This window comes from Carlito syrichta, unplaced genomic scaffold (assembly GCF_000164805.1).
Source record: "Carlito syrichta isolate Samal-C Ts95f unplaced genomic scaffold, Tarsius_syrichta-2.0.1 Scaffold307338, whole genome shotgun sequence".
Classification (NCBI taxonomy): Eukaryota; Metazoa; Chordata; class Mammalia; order Primates; family Tarsiidae; genus Carlito; species Carlito syrichta.
This window is the reverse complement of record NW_007251434.1, coordinates 914,048-941,426: the sequence shown is the minus strand read 5'-3', so window position 1 is coordinate 941,426 and position 27,379 is coordinate 914,048. Positions and strand designations below refer to the sequence as shown.

The 27,379-nt window shown below is 36.2% G+C and overlaps 1 protein-coding gene across 1 annotated transcript in view; it reads left to right on the top strand.

Annotated features, from left to right (window-relative positions):
- Positions 1 to 5,343: 5,343 nt before the first annotated feature.
- The window catches only part of FAM98B (family with sequence similarity 98 member B), a 30,883-nt gene continuing 8,847 nt past the window's right edge, over positions 5,344 to 27,379 (top strand). The window contains exons 1-6 of the mRNA XM_008064440.1: positions 5,344 to 5,448; positions 15,060 to 15,205; positions 16,634 to 16,768; positions 21,622 to 21,800; positions 26,345 to 26,425; positions 27,005 to 27,121. Of these exons, the coding sequence (XP_008062631.1) occupies positions 5,378 to 5,448; positions 15,060 to 15,205; positions 16,634 to 16,768; positions 21,622 to 21,800; positions 26,345 to 26,425; positions 27,005 to 27,121 (729 nt within the window). The 5' untranslated portion in view covers positions 5,344 to 5,377. The remainder of the gene's footprint in view (positions 5,449 to 15,059; positions 15,206 to 16,633; positions 16,769 to 21,621; positions 21,801 to 26,344; positions 26,426 to 27,004; positions 27,122 to 27,379) is intronic.

The window sequence follows — 27,379 nt, the reverse complement described above, 5'->3', positions numbered from 1 at the left end:
TGTCTTTGACAAAGTCTCCAACAACAACCTATGTTGTCTCCTGGGGAGAGAAGAACCTATTCAGTAAATGGTGCTGGGAAAACTGGGTGACCACATGCAGAAGAATGAAACAGGACCCCTACCTATCTACATACACAAAAATCAACTCTAAATGAATCAAAGACATAAACATAAATTCTCAAACTATAAGAATCTTAGAAAACACAGGGAACACTCTTATGGAAATTAGAATAGGCAATTGATTTCTTATCAAACCCCCCAAATGTCCATGCCATAAGAGATAAGGCAGACAATTGGGACCCCATCAACTGAAAAATTTCTGCAAAGCAAAAGAAACCATCAAGAGAGTGGGGAGACAGCCACAGAATGGGAAAAAATATTTGCCAACTGTATATCTGAAACAGTCTTTTGAAGAATCAGATAAAGCATCAGCATGGGCTCAAGATTCTGTAGATTAATCCTGATCTCCAGTATAATGTGTATGAGTGAACTGCTACTGATATAGAGTGGTGTGGCCATTAGCTAGGATACATGAGCCCATGAGCTAAGGGCAGAAAGTGAGATTGGCTCCTTCACTATCACTCCCAAGAATACACCTGCAGAATTTGTGCTTACTGTTTCTACAACCTTAGTTCTAATGAATTCGAGGCCTTGCTTTCCAGGGTAGGAAAACACACTGACTGTGGTGATTATTTTTTTTTACAAGTTTGGAGTCCTCATGCCAGTGAATTTTTTGGCAAAGAATTGCCTTGCTTTACTGACATAGCTGTTTGCTGCGAGGATCTCTGGTTGACACACAATAGAGATTTGTGTACAAACACAATGAGCTTTACTGGATATATCTTATTGCTCTTGGTCACTTATTAAAGACTGTAAATGGTGAATGTCAGTGATCATGGCTGTCAACCCAGACTACTGAAATGCTGGCCAAGAGTATGGGAAATACATAAGAGATATGGTGAAAGAAGTTGATGGATATCCATTACAGCTGGGATCAGCTGTACCACCATTCTAGCTTCATTTGCTGACCATCTTGAAGTCTTTAAAGTTTCAGGGTCCACTACCTTGCTTAACAGATTGGTCTTGTATCTTGCCAGGAAATGAGGAAGAATATTTACTCCTAGGTATAATAAGAGGTGAGCTAAGTGTCTCTGAGTGAAGCAAGGGCTAAATAGGACTGGACTTAATTTATGCACCACCTAGACCCATGCATTTGCATTGTTTTCTGGCTAGGGTGACCCTGGCAATAGCTATTGTGCTATTTCAGTGACTGTGGAAACAGTTGCTGCTGCCTTCTTTGCTCCTATAGATGAAGGGCCTCATTGCCATGACTGCTCATGGATCCTAAATTTGGTTATACTCTATTCTAATATGTTCCTGCTAAAGGCATGCCGTTTTCTGCCCTGGAGGCTCCACATAGTTGATGATGAGCACATGTAACCTGGAAATCTGGTAGAGTCAACTTCCTCATGGACTTATTTTGATGAATGGGAGATATGAACCTTGTATAAATCCTTCATTTTTTCCCCCAGAGAGATGATAAAGAAATAAGTTTCACAAGACATCACTGAAGAGATAGAACAAATTAACTGTTCTTTAAAGCTGTAACCAATTTGGTGATTGCTATGGTTTGAATATGTTCATGTGCTGGAAGCCTCATCCCAAACGCAAAAGTGTTGGGAAGTAGGAACTTTAAGAGGTGATTAGGACACATATTTGCTATTTTTTTTTTTTTGCCTCACTTCTCTCTTCCATCATTCTTGCTTCCCTACCATTGAACTTACCCAATAATATGTTAGCACCTAAACTTTTGCCTCAAACTCTGTTTGCTGGGGAATTCAGGTTAAGACAATTGATAGCATTTGATTTGTGCTTACTATTTTAAGATACTGTTTTAAGCAGCTTACATTATTAATTCATTTTTATTGTGGTAAAATATATAAAATTTTTAACATAAAATATATAAAGCATACGTATAAAACATTGTATATAAAATATATGATATAAAACACACAATTAGCCATTTTAAATATACAAGCATTATTATTTTTAATTTTTTGAGTCGGGGCCACTTAGGCTGGGATATGGTGGCATGATTATGAAAATCATGGCTCAAGGCAGCCTCGACCTCCTGGGTTCAGGCAATCCTTCCACCTCAGCATCCTAAGTAGCTGGGACTATTTTGTGGAGACGAGGTTTTGCTATATTGCTCAGGCTGGTCTCGAACTCCTGGATTCAAGCAATTCATCCACCTTGGCCTCTCAAAATGCTGAGATTACAGGCATGAGCCACTGTACTGGCCTATTAATTCATTTTTAAAGTAGCTTTAAAAAATAAATTAAAGCATGTATACAGACAAGAGCAGAATTCATAAGTGTGCAGCTCAATGAACTTCTGTAAATAGAACACATTTGTCCAAGATATAGAACACTACCAACACCAGAGAAGACTTCCTTCTACTTCTCCCAGTCACCATCCTATTCCACAGGAAATTACTATTTTGACTTCTATCATCGTTTTTTGCTTTTGTCGTGTAGTAGAATTCTTTTATGCTTGAACTATTCTGCTCAAAACTGTGTTGCTAAAATCCATCAATGTTTGTATAGAAGTGGTTTGTCCATTTCCATTGCAGATAACATTTCATTGTATAATTACATCATAATTTGTTTCTCATTTTATTGTAAATAGACATTGGGATTATTTCTAGTTTTTGGCTGGTATGTATAATGTTTCTGTGAACATTCTTGTACATGGCTTTTGGTACTGGATCACAGGGGTCATATTTGGTCAGTTTTAATAAGTACTGTTTAATTTCTCCCCCATAGTTTACATTTCCATCGATGGTTATATGAATGTTCCAGTCTTAACATTCTTATCAGTATTTGATATTGTCAGGGTTTTTTTGGGGGGGGAGTATAATTTTAGCTTTTTTCTCTCTGTATGTAATAATATCTCATTATTATTTTAATTTGCATCTCTCTAATGCCAATGAGATTGAGCATAATATCATACAGTTTTTGGCTATTTGAAATACTCTTTTCTGAAGTGCCTATTCAAGTCTTTTGTCCATTTTTCCCTCTTTTGAATTGTGAGTTGTTTGACTTTGTCTTTTATTTATTTGATGGATTTCTTTACATAATCTGAACATGAGCCCCCTATCAAGCATGTGTATTACACATTTTCTTTCGCATGTGTAGCTTGCATTCTCATTTTTTAATGGAGACTTTTTTATGAAGTTAATTTTAGTAAAGACCAAGTTGTCAATATAATATAGCATATGCATGTCCTGTAAAATAGGTGAAGATTTCTTAAATAGGACATAAAAACCTTAACCAATAGATCAAGAAATCTTTGACTATCTAAAGGTCATGAAGATATGGTATGTCATCTTTTGGAAACTTTATTTTTTCTTCTAATTTACGTCTTTAGTCCACCTGGATTGATTTGGGAGTAAAGCACAAGGTAGAGGTAAAGATTTGGATATCTGATTAACCCAGTACCATGTATTGAAAAAGCCAGGACAGCAATGGCACAGTTATTCGGGTAACAGAGTAGCTCTCTTCTTATGAGGGAAATTGGTCTACAAATTTCTTATTTATTTATTTATTTATATTTATTTATTTTGAATCAGAGTCTCACTTTGTTGCCCAGGCTAGAGTGCAGTGGCACAGTCTGGTATTATTTTTGTTAAGCTGTGTTTTGTGGGAAATTTGTCAATTTCATATAAATGTCAAACGTATTAGCATAAGTTTCTCACAACATTCTCTTACTGTTTAATGTTTGATGAACAGTACTGTCTTCCATATTCATTCTTTATATTGGCTATTTGGTCTTTTTAGTCATCTTGTTCAGCCTTGCTAAGGCTCTGTCCATTTTATTAGCCTTTGCAGAGACTCAGATTTTGGCTTAATGTTCTCGATTACATTTTCCTTCTATTTCATTGGTATCTACTCTTAATGTTCTTGATTACATTTTCCTTCTATTTCATTGGCATCCACTCTTTTATTTTATCTCTCTGTTTCCTTGGATTTAATTTGCTTTGTTTTTTAGCCATCGCATCCAGCCATTTACTACTAAACTCTTTTAATTCTGGTATTAAGCTTACCCTAGGGTGTTTTGCTTTTTGTTTGTAACAGTGATTAGGGAGGTAAAAGCATTACTGGTTTTATTGAACTGGGGCTAGGTATGTTATGCATTCTGCAATGCAAGGGACATTCTCTTACAAGAATCAATAGTTATATGTCTTGCATAACCTTCAACAGTTCTGCTGAACTATTCAGGTAGGTGACATACCTGCTGATAATGATCTGACTTTATGTTCTTACTCCCTTTTACATATAAGCCCTAAAATATTTTTCCATCATTTATATAGAGATTGAATTTTCCATGAATAGTACAGAAAGGGAATATTGTGTTTGCTTCTTTTGAACTTTATGGAAAATTAGCTACAATTTTGGGAGATCACATCAACTACCTTACTCTGCTTATGGTATTTTTGTTGCTTATATAACTCATATTTTGTCAGCAATGCAGCACATAATCTGGATATATATATTTGCTAGGATTCTACAGATAGATGCAAGCATTTGATCCTTCATTTCATATAAAGTCATATTATTTTGTTATAAATTACCTTCCCTTTATTTTTCTTTATATTCAAGTCTGAACACTGTCATGTACACTAATTTAAAGTTGATACGTGAAAGCCTGTGATATTATTTACTAATTTTAGCTCAAAATAATTATGATTTCATTTCAGTATTTTTGTTGTTAAAAAAGAAGTATGCCGGGGGCAGTGGCTCACACCTGCAATACCAGAACTTCAGGAAGTCGAGGTGGGTGGACTGCTTGAGCCCAGGAGTTGGAGAATGATCACCAGCAGGAAGTCGAGACTGCGATGAGCTGTGATGATATATCTTCACCCCAGCCTGTGCGACTGTGTGAGACAGTGACTCAAAAGAGAGAGAGAGAGAGAGAGAGAGAGAGAGAGAGAGAGAGAGAGAGAGAGAGAGAGAGAGAGAGAGAGAGAGAGAGAAAGAAAGAAAAGAAAGGTCTGGAATCTGATAGGTTGAGATCAACTCGGGTAGAAACAGAATATTTGCTAAGATTGATTTCAATACACCAGATCCGACACAAAAAGGCCCTTTATTGCTACTATTTCTTTGTTGTTTTTATTATCCTTTTAAAAAATTACTATTCCTACATAAAGCGGTTTTAGGTACTACCAAGTGTCCGTAGCCTGCGGGAGGGAACCTTTGCGCCCCGTCAGCGGTGCTCTTAGGCAGTCACCGACGAGACCCGGGCCGGAACCTTGGCGCTGTGACGCTAGTTTCCGGCGGGCTCCTTAGAGCGCTGAACAGTTTTGGGCCCAACGACCATGAGAGGGCCGGAGCCAGGTCCCGAGCCGACGATGGAGGGGGACGTGCTGGACACACTGGAGGCGTTGGGGTGAGTGTTCTTGGGGACGTCTTTTTCCCTGAAATCGCAACTTCTCCTTCTGCTTGGCTGCTGCAGCCTGCTTCCCTTGGGCCTCCGCTGGGCCCGGGCGGCCCGGTGAAGGCCTTCTGTCCTGCCCCGCTCTCCTCGGCGCTGACGGAGTTAAGCGGGAGGCGGGAGAGAAATCCGTTTGGGGGGTGGAGCAGGGCGAGCGAGCTGGGGCGCGTGGCCCCCACTTCCAAACTTCTTGCCCTGATACTCTGCTGCCCGCAGCTGCGGGAAGGCACCGAGCGGCCCTGCTCGTTTGGGTTCTCCCAGCCAGCGGGTGCCCGCGGGTGATGTTTACGTTGACGTAGTGGTTGCGCCTGGAGGGAACTGTGGCTGAGGACTTCTCTCCTACGGCGTTCAGCTTCGAGCTCGCGAGCGAATTTGTCGTACTTCTTTGATTGAAGACAGTCTTTTAGTTCTTTGCGAGTACATTCTTTCAACCATTTCATCCGTCCGTCAACAACATGTCTGTTAACTCGTGTATTCATTAATACATGTTTACCTTTGTAAATTTCTCCTACGGGAAGGGGCAGTTTTCAGATCACTTTTAGTTACATAGTCGTGAGGGCCACAAAGAGCTTACTGTTTGCTGATATTTATAATTAATGATGCTAAGTGCTGTGAGAACTCCTGGGGTGGAAGTGAGGGTGATGTTAATAGTTCCAGGTGTGGGGATCCGTTATCTCCACAGCCCTTTTCCTTATCCCAAATTATCTTGTCCTATCCATTTATTTGTCTCTTTAACTCCCTTTTTCTCTCCCCTGATATCTCTCTCTCTCTCTCTCTCTCTCTCTCTCTCTCTCTCTCTCTCTCTCTCTCTCGTCATCTCTTGGAAAACCCATGCCCTTATTATTTTGCTTACTGATGTATTTCCAGCAACACACTAGAACAGGGTCTGTTACAATAAGTAGTGGTTGAATCAAAGAGTAAATGAATGAAGCGCAAAAAAAGAAGAGTGTACAGCAGTAAGCATAGGACCAGGTAGTTGAGTGGAAAAAAATGCATATTTATTAAAGAATTTGGAGCCATCTGCACAATTGTTTGCCCTGCTACATGCTGCGGTTTTGTTTGTCTGTTGTTGTTGGTTTTTTTTTTTTTTGAGTTGGAGTCTCACTCTGTCACCAGACTGGAGTGCAAATGGCCGCTCCCGGCCACCGCAGCCTCGACCTGCTGGGCTCCGGCGATCCTTCCGTCTCAGCCTTCCGTAGCTGGAACTAGGTGCGCGCTACCACACCCGGCTAATTTTTGATTTATTGTAGAGATGAGGTCTCGCCTGCCCAGGCGGGTCTCGAACCCGTGGGCTCAGGCAATCCACTCACCTCAGCCTCCCAAAGGCGCGGGATTACAGGCTGAGCCACCGAGCCCGGCATCTGTTTGTTTTTTGATAGGATAAACTGTGTCTTTGCAGTGTCCTTATGAACCTTCAGTCCCCTCCTCTTTTATTTTTTTCACAAAATTACATTTACTTCTCTATCAACTGTTTAGTTGGACCCTGGTAATACCTACTTTGCAGTGACCCAGTGTTACAGAGCCTTTCATTTAGTAGATTCTGAATAAATATGTCAAATGAAAGAACAGAGCCTAAGTAATCAGAATTTAGGGGGCATTTTTATTTCTGTGAAATCCCTTGGAAATTCTGACTTAGTTAAGGAAGTAACCAAGAGAAGTTAAAATATTTAGGAGAAGAATTTAGGCCCCAAACAGTTTGAGTTCCCAAGTACTCCAGATAAGAATAGTGGTATCCCATAAATAGTTAATGAAAAGGGGAAGGCAGTGTTTTTGTTTCTTCTTTCATGCCTTGAACTTGTTGTTCATATTATAGGTGTTTTGGAAAATGAAGTTTGCTATAATCTTGACTTTTATTAAGGAAAATTAGTTTTAGATCATTCAATCTGGAAAGTAAAGCAATTTTCATACTTTAGAATTACTTTTTCTGGAATAATTGAGAACAGAATTTTGAAGTTTGAATTTCCCTTTAATAATGAAATGTGAAAAAAAGTAGTTATTTACAATAGTTTTGTAATTGAATGCTTTTAAATATCAATGTAGATTGTGAATAATGCATTTTCTCTTGTAAGAAATTTAGGATATCAGTGAAGGTATTTTAGTTTGTCATATAAAATAAGAAATTAATGGGAGGCATTAAGAGAGAAAAAAATCTATGTGAAAGAACAATTAGTGGCATAATATAAATGAAAACAGGCGAAGAGTCACCCAGTTTTCTCATCTGTGAAATGAGTCGGGCTGGAGCAGATGATTTCAGAAGTCTCTTCCAGTTCTGATTGTCTGTGATTTTGTGGAACAGTAGATCTCAAGGCTGGTTGTGCATCAGAATCTTCTACGGAGCTTGAGGAATGTTCTAGTCTGGTGTATACCACAGACTGATGGAGCCATAGTCTTCAGAGGTATGGTACAGGAATGCATATTTTTAAAAAAGCTTCAGAGCCTAAGTTGAGAAACAGTGCTATGGAGGGAAGTTTACTTTAAATATCTGTTGAGCATAATTGTATATTGGCCACAGTTCAAAGTAGTCAGTGGTGAGCAAAATAGACTTGGTTTCTGTTCCTGAGTAGCTTACAATCTAGTAGAGAAATGGACATGGTCACACAAATAATTATAAACTATAATAAATGTGTCAAAAGAAAAGAATAGGATGATATAACAGGAGGACTTACGTCGTTTTAGGGGTTAGTGATTCCTAAGAAAGTGACATTTGAATTGAAATAGTAAGGGTGAATGGAAGTTAACTAGCTGAGATTGAATGGGAAAGGAGGACAAAAGTATTTTGAGAGTGAGAAGAAAACATGAACACCTTGAGTGGGAAGGAGCATGCTGTTTTAGAAGAACTAGTAGGAAGCTAATATGGTGGGAAGGCAGAGTGCAAGAGTGGTATGAAATTGGATTCAAGAGTTGGGTGAGGATCATGGCATGTGGCACCTTTTAGGTTGTGTTGTAGATTTTTTTCTTGATCATGACAGCAGTGGGAAATGATTGAAGTATATTTAATAAGAAAGGGAGTGATTAGCTGTCTAATTTGACAGTTACATCAGTCAGCAAGGTGAAGAATGGATTGGAGAATTTAGTTAGTCTGGAAAAGAAATGATGGTGGCTTAGTGGCAGTGGATACGGAAAAGAAGTGCATTACAGGATATAGTGATTGGATATTAGAATGCAAGTATTCATTTCTTTTTAGAATTTTTATTTAAAAAAAATTTTTTTTGTATTGATGAGGTCTCCCTGTGTTGTGTAGGTTGGTCTTAAGTGATTCTTCTGCCTGCCAGCATATTTGGATTACAGGCATGAGTCTCTGTGCCAGATTTATGTCTTCAGTTGGTGGTTTGTTGAGCACCTTGGGATCTAAATTGGATAGGGAACAAAGTGAAGATAGGAGGGAGATAATAAATATGGAGAGTACAGAGGGAATAGAAGTAGTGATGATGTAAAAAAAAGTTGTAGGTTAGTGGCCAAAAAACAAGTTAGAGGTTGTGGTCAGGGAGTAACATGGTTGGATTATTTTTGGAGGGGACTAGTTTTAGATGATGGTAGGGTTCAGGGTTTGGCTGAAATACATGTTGTGGAGATGGTTGGAATTGAGAGCTCAAGGTATGTAATAGGATATCCATATTGCCTTTGAAGAAACTCTTTGTAGTAGCAAGAGTAGAAGTGAAGAGGAAGACTAAGCAAAAGGGATGTTGGGGAATGTCCAAGAGACTGATAGATGAAAACCACAGGAGAAATGGTGGCTAGTCTGACTGACCTAAGCCTCAAGAGAACAGGAGATATTGATAAGATAATGGGAGAGCAATGGTATGGATGCTGTTTTGGAAAGCAAGAAGGAGACACACCTTACTATCTGACTTGGAGAAATTTCAGAGGGTAAAAGTAGCCAAAGCTAATGGTTGTAGGGCTAATATTTCTGGACAATATAACAACATCCACTAGGTAATGGATGAACATGGTGAAAGAGTTTGAGACACAGGGAGAAGTGTAGAGCTGGATGAGTGGCAAGACCAATAAAGTGGGTAAATAACAAGGGAAAAGAAAGGGTCTTACATTTTATCTGTTGACTGATGAAAATAGAAAACAGAAAGTGAATTAGACCCTGCCTGTCTTGGAGAGGAGAGTTGCCAGCAGCTCTATCGGACTGAAGATTTGGACCACCCAACTTGAAGTAGTGTCACATTGGCAAGTATGGCTCTAGTGTACGAGGCCCTGGGGAAATGGAGGGGGTCTAGGCCTAGGGGAAGTGTCCCCAGTGTTTTGAATAACAGTTGCACTTTTCTAATTAAATAAGAATATACAGAATAAACTAGGAGCATAGTTACTGTCAGTAAACAGCAGAATGGCATTGGAAATCAAAGCAAGCATGAAATAAAATTGATAAGCACAAAAATGTTGATATATGTAGCATAAATAGACTCTTAAATACCTATTCTAATTTCTCATATACTGCAGGAGGAGAAAGAGTGATGATAAATAAAGTACTCAAGAATTGTGCTCCCGAATGAGAGGCTTGTGGACAGCTTCATCACCACCTGGGTAGTAGAGAGGTAGAATCTCTGACCTCACTGCAGCTCTACGGAATTAGAATCTTTATTTAACATGACCCTCGGGAGATTCATATGCACATAAAAGTTTAAGAAGCACTGCTCTAGTCAGATACACTCTTAATATTCTTATTAGATTATCTAGCAGAATATTTTTGGATATGTCTATTGTGTAAGATAATTAGAAAGTTTTACCGAGGGTACCAAAAAAAGTACACATTTTAAGAGATGTTCACTGTAATCAGAAGTGTCTGGATGCTGACAGTAACCACTCTGAGTACCTTTTATAATTGCAGAAGTCAAACATGACTTGTATTCATCTTATTGAGTATTAAAATTTTAAGACAGTTTTTTCCTTTCTTAAAATGTGTTCATTTTTTGGCACCCTCTGTATTTCTGGATGGTAACAGAACAATAGGGGTTAAGAGAGTGGGGCTGTGGTTCAGTTCTCAGCCAACTGTTAGCTGAGATTATGACCATCCCTGGTGAGTTTTTTACCTTTATATTTCTCAGTTTTCTCATCTGTCAAACTGAACTAATAATAGTATGTACCTTATAGGGTATTATGTCAATTAAGTGAAGTAATTTATATAAAGCTCTTAGCACTGGCCTCACATTCAATGATCAGTTTATAAATGTTAGTCGCTATTATAGTTTTGATAGTTATTAGATATTCAAGTATGTTAAATGTATTTATTTTTTATTTTTATTTTTTACTTTATCTGATGAGCTAAGGCATTAAGGATTATGGATTTTTTTTCCCTCCTAATTCAATGTTTTTTTATTATTTTGATCAGTTTCTGTTGATTTTTTGTAATTGGCATTTCAGTTAAAATAACTTGTCACTGCCAATATGAATCAGTTACATTTATTTAAGAATTTGTTAGGTGAGCAAACTGAACTGGTAACATCGTTATGCAAAGATTTACACAGAAATTAGAGTGTGGCTCCATCTCTCTAAGATTAGAGAGGGGACCAGACGCTTAAGGAACATTTGGCAGCGAATGCTTGAGGATGAAAGCTCTTAAAGTTTCCCTTTTAGTAGAAGCAGGTAAACACAGGAGCTGTTGCCATGGTGATGGGGTGGCAGTCTGTTTCTGGCATCTCTGACAGCAGATGGATGGGTGGGTAGATCACAAACACATAGACAAAAGGTGAGGTGGTAGCTGGAAGGCAAACTCTTGAAAAAAGATGTTAATCTTAACATTTTGGGACTCGCCCAAGGGTTTGGGAAAGGATTATTGTCCTGTATGAGTTCAAGGTGACCAAAGAAATTCCATTTTGGGTTCTGTCCTTTCAGAGTTTATGGGTATTGATTTATTGCAGAAATGAAAGTAAGTACAGGGAAATAAGATGTTTACTGTATGGGGGGGTGCAAAAACCCAGAATTTATTTACACTTATCGAGATGCTTTTCCCACTGCTCAGAACAATTTTTGAAATTGTCAGTTTTGATGCCTTTTACTGTTTCTGCAGCTTTTTTGTTTCACCTCTTACATGTCAGTAAAATGCTTTCCTCTGAGGACTGTTTTCATCTGGGGAAACAAAAAGAAGTAGCTCACAGCGAGATTGAATAGGGAGGTCGTTTTGGGTCAAAAACTGCTGAACCCTCAGCAGCGTGGTGTGGGCAGGTATGTTGTCATGGTGAAAAAACCAGTCAGTCACCAGTTTGCCACAACTCAGAACATTTCTTCTGCAAGTTGTGATGCAACCTTCTCAAAACTTCCAGATAAAAACTTTGGTTGACTGTTTATCTGGAAGAACAAATTCCGAGTGTACTACAAGGGACCTCTGCTCCAAAGATAATTCTGGGGTTTGGGGGGTTCCCTCTTGTAAGACATGGAAGAAGTAAATGCATAGGGGAACCAGCCTTGGGCTGGAGGTACAGAAATAGAGTTTAAATCCCAGCTCAGCCTTTACTTGACTGTATTACCTGGACCAGATTATTTGCTTAGTTTCCTTGTAGTTGTAGGCAGAAGTCTGAAAGTTTACATGGAGGGTTTGGGTCAAATCTGGATTTGAATCCTAGTGCCATCATTTAGTTACTTATCTCCTGATACTACAGAATTAGGATAATACTAACTTAAAGTATTGCTGTAAATATTAAGTAAGTTGTAAAAAAAAAAATGTATATATACAGGTTCTTAGTTTCTTTCCTTCCTTCCTTCCTTCCTTCCTTCCTTCCTTCCTTCCTTCCTTCCTTCCTTCATTCCTTCCTTCCATCAGGGTCTCACTTTGTTACCCAGACTAGAATGCAGTGACATGATCACAGCTCACTGCAGCCTCAAGCTCCTGGGCTCAAACGATTCTCCTGTCTCAGCCTCCCAAGTAGCTGGGACTACAGGTGCATGCCATTATACCTGACTAATTCTGTAAATTTTTTGTAGAAATAAGGTCTCATAATATTGCCCAGGCTGGTCTAGAACTCCTGGGCTCAAGCAATCCTCCCGTCTTGGCCTCTATCCAAAGTCTGGGATTTCAGGCATGAACCACCGTGTCCAGCCAAGTCTTAGTTTCTTTACCTCAAAATGGGAGTTGGCCAGGCTGGGTGGTTCAACCTGTAATCCCGCGCCTTTGGGAGGCTGAGGTGAGTGAATTGCCTGAGCCCGCGGGTTCGAGACCCGCCTGGGCAGCGAGACTTCATCTCTACAATAAATAAAAAAAAAAGCCGGGCGTGGTAGCGCATGCCTGTAATTCTGGCTACTCGGAAGGATCGTCGGAGCCCAGCAGGTCGAGTTGCGGTGGCCGGGAGCGGCCACTGCACTCCAGTCTGGGCGACAGAGTGAGACTCCAACTCAAAAAAAAAAAAAGAAAGAAAGAAAATACCTGTTGTACTCACCTTTTTGGTTCTTTTTGCAACTGAGCTTTTTTTTTTTTAACATTATAAACTCATGGATATGAATATATTTGATGTATTTTAATACATTGCCATTATTATTCTTTTGATACTCAAATCTCATATCTCTGGTTAGTAAGTGCTCATTCACATAGGCCAATGAGGCCTTTGAACATAGAATTCAGAGAAAAAGAAATGCAAATGACCTTTAAACATATGCAAAGATGCCATATGACTTATTCATAACGGAAATGTAAATTAAAACTATAATGAACTACCAAATGGTCAAAAATCCAAAAGTTTGACAACTTTGAATTATAGGGGAATGGGTACTCTGATATCTTGATAGTAAAACCGCTTTAGAGGAAAATTTTTTAGTATCTAACGAAATTGCATATCTATTTGGCCTTTGGCACAACAATCTAACTTACCCCTAGGAATCTTCTCAGATATGCAGTGACAAAAATTTGCCATATAGTAACAAAATAATGGAAGCAACCTCCCAGACCAAAACAAAACAAAATTTAAAAAATACTGGAAACAACTCAAATGTCCTTCAGTAAATGCTGAATAAATAAAATATGGTGCATCCAGACAGTGAGATAGTATACAACTGTAAAAATGATTTATAGTATCTCTAAGTACTGCTCCCTAGTGTATGTAAATGTGTGAACATGTATGTATTTAAAGCAAGGCATAGAACAGTATATAGTAGGCTACCTTTTATCTTTAAAAAAAAGGAAAAAATGCTTACATTAAAACACATTATGGAAGGGCACACCAATCTAATAAATCTGGCTACCTATGGTAGAGGGATAGAACAGCGTAGAGGGTACAAGATTAAGATTGCAAACTAGATTTTTCCTGAATATACCTTGTTTTTTAAGTTAGACTTTGAAACCACATGAATGTTTTACATAATTGTAAGACAACTAAATAAAAATGAAATCAAAACAAATATATCTCTAAAAATTGAAAGCAAAATGAAATAAATGTCTATTGATATATTGAGTATGTGGTTTAACCACATGGAAAAGAATTACTTTTCTGTACATCCTTACTGGAATATATTCTAAATCTAAAAATATTAAACTATTTTCAGTAATGTTGTTGTTAGCAATAATGCTAGATTTTCTATTCTGAGGCTGTATGTAATTTACACCTACTTTTATATATAATAGAACTATTGCAATATTACTAAAAACAAGAATTTTTATTTTAAAGTAGATAAAAATATAAAACAAAGTAAGTAAAAGCCCTACAATTCTAAATTCAAATTGGAAATAGCAAACTGAACTCCTGACATGGTTTCTCATACAAAGGCATACAAACAGTGATTAACTGTTGTTACCACATTGTGTGCTCTAAACTCCATGAAAAAGAATCAGGGCTCCTAGAAGAAATGCCTGATTACAAGTCTATGGCAGGAACATCTTGTCATAGATAGTAAGGAAAGATTTCAAAGAATATTGGGAACAAGTCAAGGGGCTCATTGGCCTATATGAATAGGCTCTTACTAACCAGAGACAGAAGAATGTGAATATCAAAAGAATAATAACTGCAATGGATTAAATCACATCAAATAGTTTACAATGTTAAGAAAAAGCTCAGTTGTGAAAAGAACCATACAGTAGAAAACCTAATTTAATTAAGGTAGTATGTAAAGTGTTTTAAAAACTTAAGGTTCATCAAATACAGTTTGCAGAAATGCTTAAAAGTATAAAATTATACAATAAATGGTTTAGGTTAAAATGATCTCAGGTTCTTTTCAGCTTTATATTTTTTAATTTGAAATTTGCAACTATTCTTAGAATAAGGCTATTAGACTTTATGCTATATTTGACTTTGTGTTATTTGTGATATTTATCATAAAATTGGTAGGTAATTTTACTGTAAAATGTTGCAATATGGAAAAAAGCCAGTATTAATTATATAAAGCAGGAATCAGCAAACTATTTCTGCAAAAGACCATATAGCAAATACTTTTGGGTTTGTTGACTGTAGCATCTCTGTTACACCTATTCAGCTTTACCATTGTAGTGTGAAAACAGCCATAGACAATCTGTGAGTGAATACATTTATTGACTGTGTTTCAATAAAATTTTATTTACAAAAAGAGGTAGCAGACCTTGATACAGAGTATCGGAAGTTTTTTGTTTGGTTTGTTTTTAACTTTTATTTCTTTCTTTCTAGGTATAAGGGACCACTGTTAGAAGAGCAAGCCCTTGCTAAGGCAGCAGAGGGTGGACTGACTTCACCTGAATTTTCAGAGCTCTGTATTTGGTTAAGCTCTCAAATAAAATCATTGTGCAACTTGGAAGAAAGTATCACTTCTGCTGGTATTGCCACTATGTTTTATTTACTTTTCTGTTTAATAGTAAAATTAACTGATAGCTTATGATTTACAGTTTTGTCAACAGTATGCCCAGTGTACAAAAGAAAAATTACATATTCTGAAGAACTTCAGTGGGTGATATTAAAAATCTTAGCATTAAATTTTAAATTAATCTAAAATTGATTTTTAAATTTGCTGTAAAATTATAAGCAATTACTATTTAGTTCTGTTCTTTAGAAAAAGTACAGTCTTAGCCGGGCTCGGTAGCTCAGACTGTAATCCCGCACCCTTGGGAGGCTGAGGTGAGTGGATTGCATGGGCCCGTGGGTTCGAGACCCGCCTGGGCAGCGAGGCCTCATCTCTACAATAAATCAAAAAATCAGCCGGGCATGGTAGCGCATGCCTGTAATTCTGGCTACTTGGAAGGCTGAGGCGGAAGGATCGCTGGAGCCCAGCGGGTCGAGGCTGTGGTGGCTGGGAGCGGCCACTGCACTCCAGTCTGGGCGACAGAGTGCGACTCCAACTCAAAAAGAAAAAGAAAAAAAAGATAAAGTAGAGTCTGATTTGGTTATCTAAATTAGATTTAAATTTTCAATGCTGCTGATATTGAATTAAAGTGTCCTTTTTTTTTTTTTTCAAATACATGTAATCCCTAATTTAAATTGTATTCCCAAGCCTGTAACTCATGATTTGGATTCACATTGGAATACATTTATAAAAAACTTCTGTACTGGCGTATAAAGTTTTGTTTTTTTTTTTAGGAGATGAGGTCTTGCCATGTTGCCCAGGCTGGACTTGAACTCCTGGGCTCAAGCCATCATCCTACCTCAGCCTCCTAAATAGCTGCAACTAAAGATGTCCACCATTGCACCCATACTGTCCTTTTAAATTATTTTTCCCTTGCCAACCATAACAGAATTCAGTTGAAGCAAAGTAAATAATCTGAATTCTAAACACATGTACAAGTTCCCATGTTATTATGAAATAAAGATAAGCAATGAGACTTGCTTAGATGAGTGCATTTATTATCTGAATATATAGAAATATAATAAAAATGGATCATTTGCTCTGAAGCCAATTAATAATTGTAGCCATAATAATGCTTTTAATATTTCAGTTACTAACATTTCCATATTATCTGCTGTTACAGGGAATCCATTGGAAGTGATTTGTTAGGGTTTTAAATATAACAATATTTATAATCTCATGATAGTTATGGTCTTAAATTGATATCTGTAGTCTTAAGTTTTAGTGTTACTTTATATGTAGAAATTGTTTGATTACCTTTAATGAAGCTTTGTGATCACACATCTAAAGATTTAATGTGAAAGTAAAAATTTAGAATTGAATGTAAAATTGAAGTAAACCAGTAGTAGATTTTATAGTATTGGATTACTCAGTAAATGACTTGACTTTATGATTTTTTTTAAAGGCAGAGATGATCTAGAGAGCTTCCAACTTGAGATAAGTGGTTTTTTAAAAGAAATGGCATGTCCATATTCGGTACTTATATCAGGAGATATTAAAGATCGTTTAAAAAAGAAGGAAGACTGTTTGACACTTCTATGTAAGTTATCTTTCCTTGAGCACTTAAATGTGTGTGTTTGATCTGGTTTTTGTTATTTTCCAGTGAAGATTTATACAGTTTCATTAATGAAGCATTAGACGTTTTATATATTAAAATGAATTAATATTTGACTTAAAATATGAGGTTACTCAGAAATGTTTATATAGTATAGTATAAATTATACTCTAACACTTGTGATTTATTTAGCTAATATAGAATGCCCTGTGTTTATGATTTTAATACTTTAGTAATTTTTTCTTTACCTAATTCATCTCTTAATACTTGTTACTAGATGAATAAAATTAATGATTTCCAGTCCTAAATAGATTAAGTAATCTTAAAACTCTGAAACTAGGCTAAGCATATTATTAGATACTGCTTTTTGTGATAGGCACTGAATGATAGTTTGTTCAAAAATATTTATTGATCTTCTATTGTTTATTAAGAACTTCTCTATATCAGGGATACATCAGTTTTTTAAAAAAGATAAAATTTGTACATTCAGGGCACTTAAAAGCATGGCTGATTTTCATCAGTAAGGGATTTAGAGTATAGATTACTCTATGGTCAAACTATTACCATAAATAATAGATCTAATTGTTTGTATTGGGTCCTTTCAAAAATTTTTAACTTTAATATTATAATATTTTTAAAGTTCTACAAACAGCGGTCATTTGAAGTAATTTTTCTAGCATCTTCTAGTATTGTATGTATGTATGTATGTATTTAGTAGTGATAGACGTTTTGGCATTTGAATTAGCTTCTATGTGTTGAGGGTGTATATAAATTATGTGCCCTCTCCCCCACTCCTAGTTCTTAACTTTGTTTCCCCATCTTCCTCCCATTTGGTGTGAATCACTGATGTAATGAATCACTGTTATTAACAGAAGGTCACAGTAACCCTCAGAATATTGAGACTGAAAGGAACCTAAGAAGCACTGGCCTACAGGAACTTGCATACTCAATTTCCGTCAATGAGGCTATGTAATCCATCATAGTTTCCTTTTTGCCTTTGCTGCTAAGAAGTACAATAATAATAATAATAACGGGTTTCTGGTACAAGTAAATATAAAGAGGAATTATGAGAGAAATTGATATGTTGAAGATACATGCTTAGGAGAGTGATGATGAGGAGTTAGAGTTTAATGGATACAGAGTTTTAGTGGGGAAGATGAAAAGGTTCTGGAAATGGATGGTGGTGTACAACAAGGCAAACTTACTTAGTGTCTCAGAACTGTACACTTTAAAATGGTGACAGTGGTAAATTTTATATGTTAAAAAATTACATGCTTATCATAGAAATCTTAGAAAACAGATACAATGTAAAGAAGAAAGCATTTATAATGTCACTCCACAGAAAGAATTATGAATAATGTTTTGGTATATTTTCTTTCTTTTTGTTTGTATACCCACTCACTCTCTCTCTCTTAAATAAGATCAAAATCCTATTACAGATCTCTTCCTCCTCTTCATTTAGTATATTGTCCTTTTTGTTTTCCCATCAATTTATTTTGAAAACATAATTTAAATTGGCTAATGTGCTATAACATTTTTATTAATAACTTCAAATTTGGAGATATTTGGTTTTTAATATTTTAAAATAATTTTTAACATATTTTTGGTTACTTTTATTTAGACAAGGATTATGAATATTTTTTAAAATCTCTGATCTGGATGTATATTGCCATATTTTGCCCCAGAAAGATGATACCATTTCACAATCTTACCAGCATTTATTATTTCTTTCTTTTTTTTTTTTTTTTTTGAGTTGAAGTCTCACTCTGTCACCCAGACTGGGAGCGGCCACTGCAGCCTCGACCTGCTGGGCTCCGATGATCCTTCTGCCTCAGCCTTCCAAGTAGCTGGAACTACAGGCACGCTACCATGCCCGGCTAATTTTTTGAATTATTGTAGAGATGAGGTCTCACCAAGTTGCCGAGGCGGGTTTCGAACCCGCGGGCTCAGGCAGTCCACTCACCTCAGCCTCCCAAAGCATGGGATTACAAGCTGAACCACCGAGTCCGGCTTATTATTTCTTTAGTTTGACAATTTTATCATATTGACATAATAAATTTCTTCACGTTGTTCTCGAAAGTATTTGCAACATATGTAGAATTAAAAGGACTAAATTCCTTATTATATGATGAACTTTTATAAACCAAGAAAAAAGATAAAAATTTACTGAAAAAATGTATAAAATAAATAAGACATGAACACGCATTCTACAGGAAAAAAATTAATTGCTTCTAAGAATGAAAAGATGCACAGGATCACTCAAAGAGTTACAAAAATAAAATGACAGGATACTATTTTTTCACTTACCAGGCTAGGAAAGGCCAAGTTAAAAAAAAAAAGATTATCATACAAGTTTGGGAGAGTAAGCATTTTCATTTTCATATACTATAGGCATTAGACTAAGGTGGGAGAATAACTGCCTTGTGACTTGGCAATTCTGTGTCTAGGAATACATAGCTATTCCCCTAAGTGTACAAAGATATATAAAAAGGTTGTTCATTATGACATTGTAGTAGCAAAAAGATGGGAAACCTGAGTGTCCATAGTTATATTGAAATGGTACATTTATGCAGTGATACACTAGATAGCTGTTAGAAAGAATGAAAGTAGGTCAAATGTTCTGATATGGAATGATCTCTTAAGATATGTTGACAAATAAATAAATATACAGAACATATGTAGCTTGCTCTTGTTTATATGAAAGAAACAAAAGTATATAGATGAGAATATGTATACTGAATAAACACATACATAAATGCCTAAAAAGATACCCAAGAAACTAATGGTGATTGCCTCTGGGGAGGGGGAGTCTAAGGACCTGTGATGGGAAGAAGACTTAACTTTTCCCTGTATTGTTTACCATCTGCAAGGATTAGCATTGTAAATATTAGACTAAACACTTGTTTGTACTATTACGTAGAGAGAGCATGCTTCTGGAAAATAAAGGTAAATTTCAGCCAATATTCTGTTCAAAATATAAATGTTTGAAGTACTTGTAAACTGTCTTAATGAAGTTTTAAAATCAGAGGTACCTTAGCATAGTTCTTATGAGCAAAGTTTGATAGATAATTGGTTTTAACGTTTTGGTACTTTAAACTGTTATGTGCATATTGCTTGGAAAAGTCTTTCAACTAGTGGCTCTCAATCCTGCCCACCCATGACAATCACCTTGGGTCTAAAACAAACCATGCAAATAACCAACCCCTGCTTCAGATCTACTGTTCAGAATCTCCAAGGCTGGTACCCTGGCACTGGTACTTTTAAATAGTTTTTCAGATATATTTTCTGTTCATTTGAAGTCAAAAAAGGCTACATTACATTTTGGATCTTGCACATGTATAATTTTAACTAAACAACAAAAAAAGAATGTTTTAACTACTATAGTAAAAGTTACTTTAAAATAAGACTATAACCATCTAGGATTTTTGAGTAATTTTCTTATATATGGCTGTTGAAAGTGTTAAATGAATTGGTGAAAGTAGGAGACTTGTAAATAGATCAGCATGGTCTATCCAACTCAGATTGCTCTATGAGAGGGGACCTAAAAAAAACCCCAGAATTTACTTATTTAAAAATTGTGTATTTATTCTTACATGTTTGAACTTGCCACCTTCAAAGTACTCTCCATTTGATGCATTACACCTACTGAGATGCTTTTTCCACTGCTCAAAACAGTTTTTGAACTCATCAATTTTGATGCTTTTTCTTGTTTTTTGTTTTACCTCTTCCACGTTGGCAAAATGTTTCCCTTTGAGGACTTTTTTCATCTGGAGAAACAAAAGTTGCTCTGGGTGAGAGCAGGTACATAGTGGGGTGGGGCACGGGGGTCATGGGTGTTGTTGGTCCAAAACCGATGAACATTCAGTGCAGTGTGGGCAGGTGCATTATTATGGTGGAGAAACCAGTCACCTGTTTGCCACAACTCAGGATGTTTTTCTGCAAATCGTAATGCAATCTTCTGAAAACTTCCAGATAAAAACTTTGGTTGACCATTTGATCCCAAGGAACAAATTCCGAGTCTACTATAAAGGACCTGCCCTCCAAAAGATAATTCCGGTATTTTGGGGGGGTCCCTCCTCATACCTGCTTGCAGATCAGTTAGAGCTTTGTTTTCTCCTGGCCTGACTGTGCTGTACCTCTGAGACAATAATTTATTAGAGTCTCACATGTTCTTAAATTGTTGATTTGCTGGTGGGTCTCTTCTACTGGATTTTAAACACTGAGGGTAGACACTATCTAATTTGACTTTGCATCCCCATTGTCTGCAGGATTCTTGGCTCAGAGCAGGCCCTTGGTACTTTTATTGAGATAGCAATCTAGATCATTTAATATATTAATTAAACTAAGAAGAATAAAAAATTTGTCTTAGTTTTTTATTTCTAGTGCCCTTTTTGTTCCCATTCATCTGTTCAAGCTCAGTCTTTAGGCTAAAGCTTCATACATAAAGTAGATGAAAGTGAAGCAGATCTGTTGCTGATGTGTTGCAGGGGCCTGTATCCTTGTCTGCTTAACTCCAGCAGGAGCTGCTCAGGCTCCACCAATGTAAAAAAAAAAAATCAATCATTTAAAGTACAATGTGAATACATTTAATAAGAGTGTCTATTTTATATAGTCCTAGTTTTTTCTCTCATTTCATTTTTAAATTTGTGGTGTTCTACAACAGTTGGTATTACTTTTTGGTCCTTTTAAAGTTGTTGATTTAAAAGCATTAAACATTTTTTTACTCTGTGCCACAACTTTGGAGGTATTGTTGACAGTTTTTTAAGTGAATAATTTCAATGAAATATTTAAAATTCTTGTACGTGTTACCATTATGCATTTTTTCTTTTTTATTTCAGTATTTTTAAGTACAGAACTTCAAGCTTCCCAGATATTACAGAACAAGAAACGTAAAAATTCTCAATTAGATAAAAATAGTGAAATTTATCAGGAAGTTCAAGCTATGTGTGAGACCCTTGGTGTACCCAAGTCAACAATTTCTGACATTCCATTTATGCTAAACCAAGTGGAATCAAAGGTATTATATTTGTTTTAGTTTTATTTTTTCAAAACTTAACTAAATGCTAACATGTAAATGCTGTATTAAAAATGAAAATACTCTCTTTAAGTATAAGATATATATTTCATTTCAAGAGTTTATTTCATTTAAACCAAATTTTGGATTTGGACTTAATATGCATGTGACCTAATTTGTCTATAACTGATATTCAAAAATCACATCTTAATGAGTGACTACCCTGAGGCTTTGCTAGACTTTGCCATGATAGACATCACTTAGCAAATTTAAGGATCACTTTCCTAACCTGGGTTGTAATGCAGAATAATGAAACAAGTAGAGCTATACTACAGAGTCAAAAGGAAACTAAGCTTTTTTCTTAAAAAAAAATGGATATTGGTAACAGTTACAGGGTGGCTTCTTTGGCAGTGAACATACACAGTTTTTGGTGGATAAGTATTTTGTGTGTTCTGTAGTGAGTGGATGAATGAAGAAATGACTGAGTACCCTGATGGAGTAGTTGAAAAGAACCAAACTATGTATCTCATGCATTTAAAAAATTTTTTTTCAGTTATTAACCTACCCTTGTTTCCAATCAAGCTATATATTAGAGGGCATGCTACTCTTGCAGAGAGTATTTTGGCCTAGTTCCTAGGGTTCTGTTGAATACCGAGTCCTCTAGGGGAATAATACAGGATTCATTTTAAAGAAAAAGAAAATTCTCGCTCTTTTAAAAAATTTTTTAAATTTCATTTTAAAGGTGTGAAGTACAATTCAGGGTTAGGTGTACAAATGTTCATTATGCAGGTACTCTTGTTGATGAGATGTTCCCCTCCCTCCCCTGGCAGTTTCCCCTCAACTGCCTCACCACCCCCCCCCAGCAGTTTCCCACTACTGCCAATCCTTTTCTTATAGTATTATGAAAATTGTTGAAGGTCCACTTATAAGTGAGAACATATGGTACTCTGTTCTTTGTTTCTGTGATAGATCACTGATAGACTCTAAATCCATCCAAGTTGCTGCGAAGACCATACGTTTGTCCTTCTTTATGGCTGCATAATATTCCATTGTGTATATGTACCACATTTTTTTTTATCCAGTCCAGCTTTAATGGGCTGCATGGTTGGTTCCATGTTTTTGCTATTGTGAATAGAGCTGCAACAAACCTGCGTGTGTAGGTATCTTTTTGGTAGAATGATTTGCATTCCTCTGGGTATATTCCCAGTGGCGGATTGTTTGGTCAGATGGAAGGTCAATTTCTAGTTCTTTCAGAAATTGTCACACTGTCTTCCAAAGAGGTTGCACTAGTTTGCATTCCCACCAGCAGTGTAGAAATGTTCCTTTTTCTCTGCATCCTTGCCAGCATCTGTTGCTGTTTGTCTTGTTAATGATGGCCATTCTTACTGGAGTTAGGTGGTATCTCAATGTGGTTTTGATTTGACTTTCTCTGATGATGAGTGAGGCTGAGCACTTTTTCATGTGTCTGTTGGCCGCCTGTATGTCTTCTTTTGAGAAGTGTCTATTCATGTCTTTTGCCCACTTTTTAATGGGGCTATTTGCTTTTTTCTTTTCGGCGTGTTTGAGTTCCTTTTAGATCCTACATGTTAGGCCTTTGTCAGATATACAGTTGGCAAATATTTTCCCCCATTCTATGGGCTGTCTCCCTGCTCTCTTGATGGTTTCTTTTGCTTTGCAGAAGTTTGTCGGCTTGATGAGGTCCCACTTGTTTATCCTATTTCTTATGGTATGGGCATTTAGGGTTTTGATCAGAAATTGGTTGCCAGTTCCAATTTCCATAAGGATGTCTCCTGCGTTTTCTAAGATTCTTATAGTTTGAGGTTTTACATTTAGGTATTTGATCCGTTTAGAGTTAATTTTTGTATATGGCCAGCACCATTTACTGAATAGGTTCTTTCTCCCCAGTAGTTGTTGTTGGAGGCTTTGTCAAAGATGACTTGGTTGAGAAATTGAGGCTTTGCTTCTGGAATCTCTATCCTGTTCCATTGGTCTATATGCTTGTTCTACTAATTCCAGTTTTAGACACACTGCCTTAAACTAAATCCTGTTCAATAAAGATCTCATTTGCATTGATAATTTATGAATGGAAAAATAAGGTTTGGCTTATCGTTAGTATCATTAAGAAAAAAACAGTAATAAAAAAATTGTTTTTTTAGAACTCATGCCACAGAATAAATCTGAATCTTAGCTCGGAAAACATTTTTCTAGAGTTAACAAGTTACTCTTCATAATGTTTTAATATTTTTTTCTGGGTTAAGAATGATCTGGGGTTGGCTAAAATTTCTGAGACTCTTTCAGATTGAGACAGATTTCTGGGCTTTTCCAGATCTTCTGGTGCTTCCCAAAGAGGTTTTCCATTTTATGGTTTTCAGTGAGTGTTGACAACATTCTCAAATCCCTTATTTCCCTACTTGAAATAGACTATAATGCCTATGTTCAAATACTGTCAGATTAATTATAAGGTAGTTGTACTATGGCCATCTTGGCTAAATATTTACCTAAAAGCCCTTTCTACTCCTTTCAATTTCTATCAAAAGTAAAACTTTCCATACTTTCTCTCTTCTACATGCAATTTGTCCAGAAGAGACCTTGTCACAATAGGGGAAGAAAATTATTTTCTAACTTGAAGCTGTTTAAATGTATAAAGTAATTCTAGTAATATTCACAGCAAATATATAGCATTTATTGTTCTGAATGTTTACATGTAATAACTCATTTAATTCTCACTTCACCCATGTGAGGTAGGTATTTTTATTACCTAAAACAGCCATGTGAGGAAACTGAGGTACTGAAATATTGAATAACCTAAATAATCAAGTTTCTAAATAGTGGTAGACCCGAGTTTTGAACCCAAGAAGTCAACTTCCAGAGTCTATACTCTTAACTTTTTAACAAGTAATTCACAAACTTGTTAAAACTGTTATGTAATGTTGAAATCCTAGGAATGGAGTTGACCATGATTACATGTTAAGAAATGACAAGTAGCCGGGCTCGGTGGCTCAGCCTATAATCCCGCGCCTTTGGGAGGCTGAGGTGAGTGGATTGCTTGAGCCTGCGGGTTCGAGACCCGCCTGGGCAGGCGAGACCTCATCTCTACAATAAATAAAAAAAATTAGCCAGGCGTGGTAGCGTGCGCCTGTAGTTCCAGCTACTTGGAAGGTTGAGACGGAAGGATCGCCAGAGCCCAGCAGGTCGAGGCTGCAGTGGCCGGGAGCGACCACTGCACTCCAGTCTGGGCGACAGAGTGAGACTCCAACTCAAAAAAAAAAAAAGAAATGACAAGTATACATTCAGAATTCTTGAGTTGGGAGTTACAACTAATACTTTCAGGAATTTTTGAAATAACATAAAATTGGAGATACTTGCAATAGTAGGGAATCTACAGAAATGGTCTGTTTTGAGAAAAATAAGTTAATACTTTCTTAAAAGATATAAAAATTGTATCACTACAGTAATTATATCATGATAGAGGTAAATTTGCTATGACGCTAAGAAGCTTAAGCTTTAGGGCCCCTCATTTGTACAGGTTCTAGACTGATGAAAAAAAATACCTTTCTTGAAGTATAATCATTCCATAAAATAGCCCATTTTAAAATTCAGTGAATTTTAGTATATTTGCAGAGTTGTACAACCATCACCAAAATCCATCATGATCAAAAGAAACCTTGTACCCTTTTACAGTTACTCCCCCATTGTCACCCCAGCTTCCATGCTAATTGTGAATTCTTTCTCTTAAAGAGTACCCTCAAAGTCAAATAAGTTTCATGCTCCTCAAAATCTGAACCTCCGTTGATTGTTTCCTCTGATTTTCTTATAACTCGGAAGCTATAAAGATTTTGATTTTGAATTTTTTTTTTTTAGCCAGTGAAGGATTCTCCAATTAGGAAAGTAAATTAATTCTGCAGTTAAAGTTACTCTTTTTAGAATGATCCCCAATATTGCTAAATGAAAAGTAAATGTCTAATTTCTTGTTTACAAAATAAAAGTTTAAGTAATTTAAATTAGTGGTTTTGCAAAAGTAATGAAAATGTGATATGGTGATTGTAATCAAGAGAGAAGAGAAGGTTTGTTGCTTGTTCTCTTATGTTGTCTTGCTGATCAACAAAAGCAGAATCCTTACAACTGGAATGTGTACATAGTACTTTTCTGAGAAATCAATTTGCTGGTCAAAGGTTTTAGCATCCCTCTTGAAAATTTTTCAGGAAGTAAGAAAGTGCCATTTTAAGTGATAATTCCAAAATTATTTCACTAAGACACAGATTCTCAGAGTGGAACCTTTTAATAGATACATCTTTACTTGTCTATGTACACTATTTCTTACTGTGAGAAAGAAGCTGTTCTATAACTTGAATGAATATAACTGGTGCTTTTTTTTTTGAAAAAGCTATTCTGTATTGTAATTTTTTTGTGGTGTGTGAAAGTATATTTTAATTATGTCGCTTGAACATTTTATTCTCTAGTGTTCAGAACAATGCTTTAAACAAGAATAATATTTTTTAAAATTACAGATAGGCATACATTTTTACAATTTTTATATTTACTTTTAGGTGAAAGATATTCTCTCAAAAGTCCAGAAAAATCATGTGGGAAAATCACTGCTGAAAATTGACTTAAATTCGGAACAGGCGGTAAATCCCCCTTTCTTATTGCTTTTATGTAATTAAATTAGTAAATGTGTCTTAATTTTATACATGATTCGATTTTACTATATGTATATTATTCTGGAGAATTAGAATGGATTGATATTCTGGAGGAATATGGCCTAACATTTTTTCAATCAAATTATTAATTTAAAAAAATACTTGACCAAGAATTTTATGGTGTCCAGTATATTAGCACGTTGTGATTTGAAAAGGCTAGTGGCTAGCCAAGATGAGAAGTTGCTGGTATATTTGTTCCTCATTGGTCCAGACTACTTAGCAAGTAAATTTTTACTTAAATTAACATGTTTGATTAAAGATAAGGTAAGCTTTACCAATGGTAGAGTTTAATTTATATGTTTAATATTTTCTGAATATCATAAATGTTCTATCAGATACGTTATTATTTAAATAATTTACCATAATGTCTCATGTAATATTTGTGAAAATAGTCATGAAGAACAATATCTTTTGAATCAGTAGGAATTACTTAGCACAGTTTTCAAATTTCTTTTCTGTGCGGAATGAGAGTCCAAAGTTTGTGATTTTTGTTTCCAAATTCTTTAGGAACAATTGGAAAGAATCAATGATGCTCTTTCCTGTGAATATGAGTGTCGTCGGCGAATGTTAATGAAACGATTAGATGTGACAGTACAGTCCTTTGGATGGTCTGATAGAGCAAAGGTAAGGCTGTTTTCCCATTTGTGTCCTGTAGGTGGTAGCCTATGACAGCTCTTCTGGCTGGCTTGTCTGATACTACATATGTAATTATGCCAGATTTGCACTTTATCACCACTTTAATTTCATGGCCAGGCCAACTACTGGTCATATATGATGATCCTGGTCTTGTATAAATCCATGTTGCAAATAACTTAATTTTTTCTCAAATCTTTGACATTATTTAAAACTCATAGATGTGATTTTTGCCTGGTTGTGCATAAA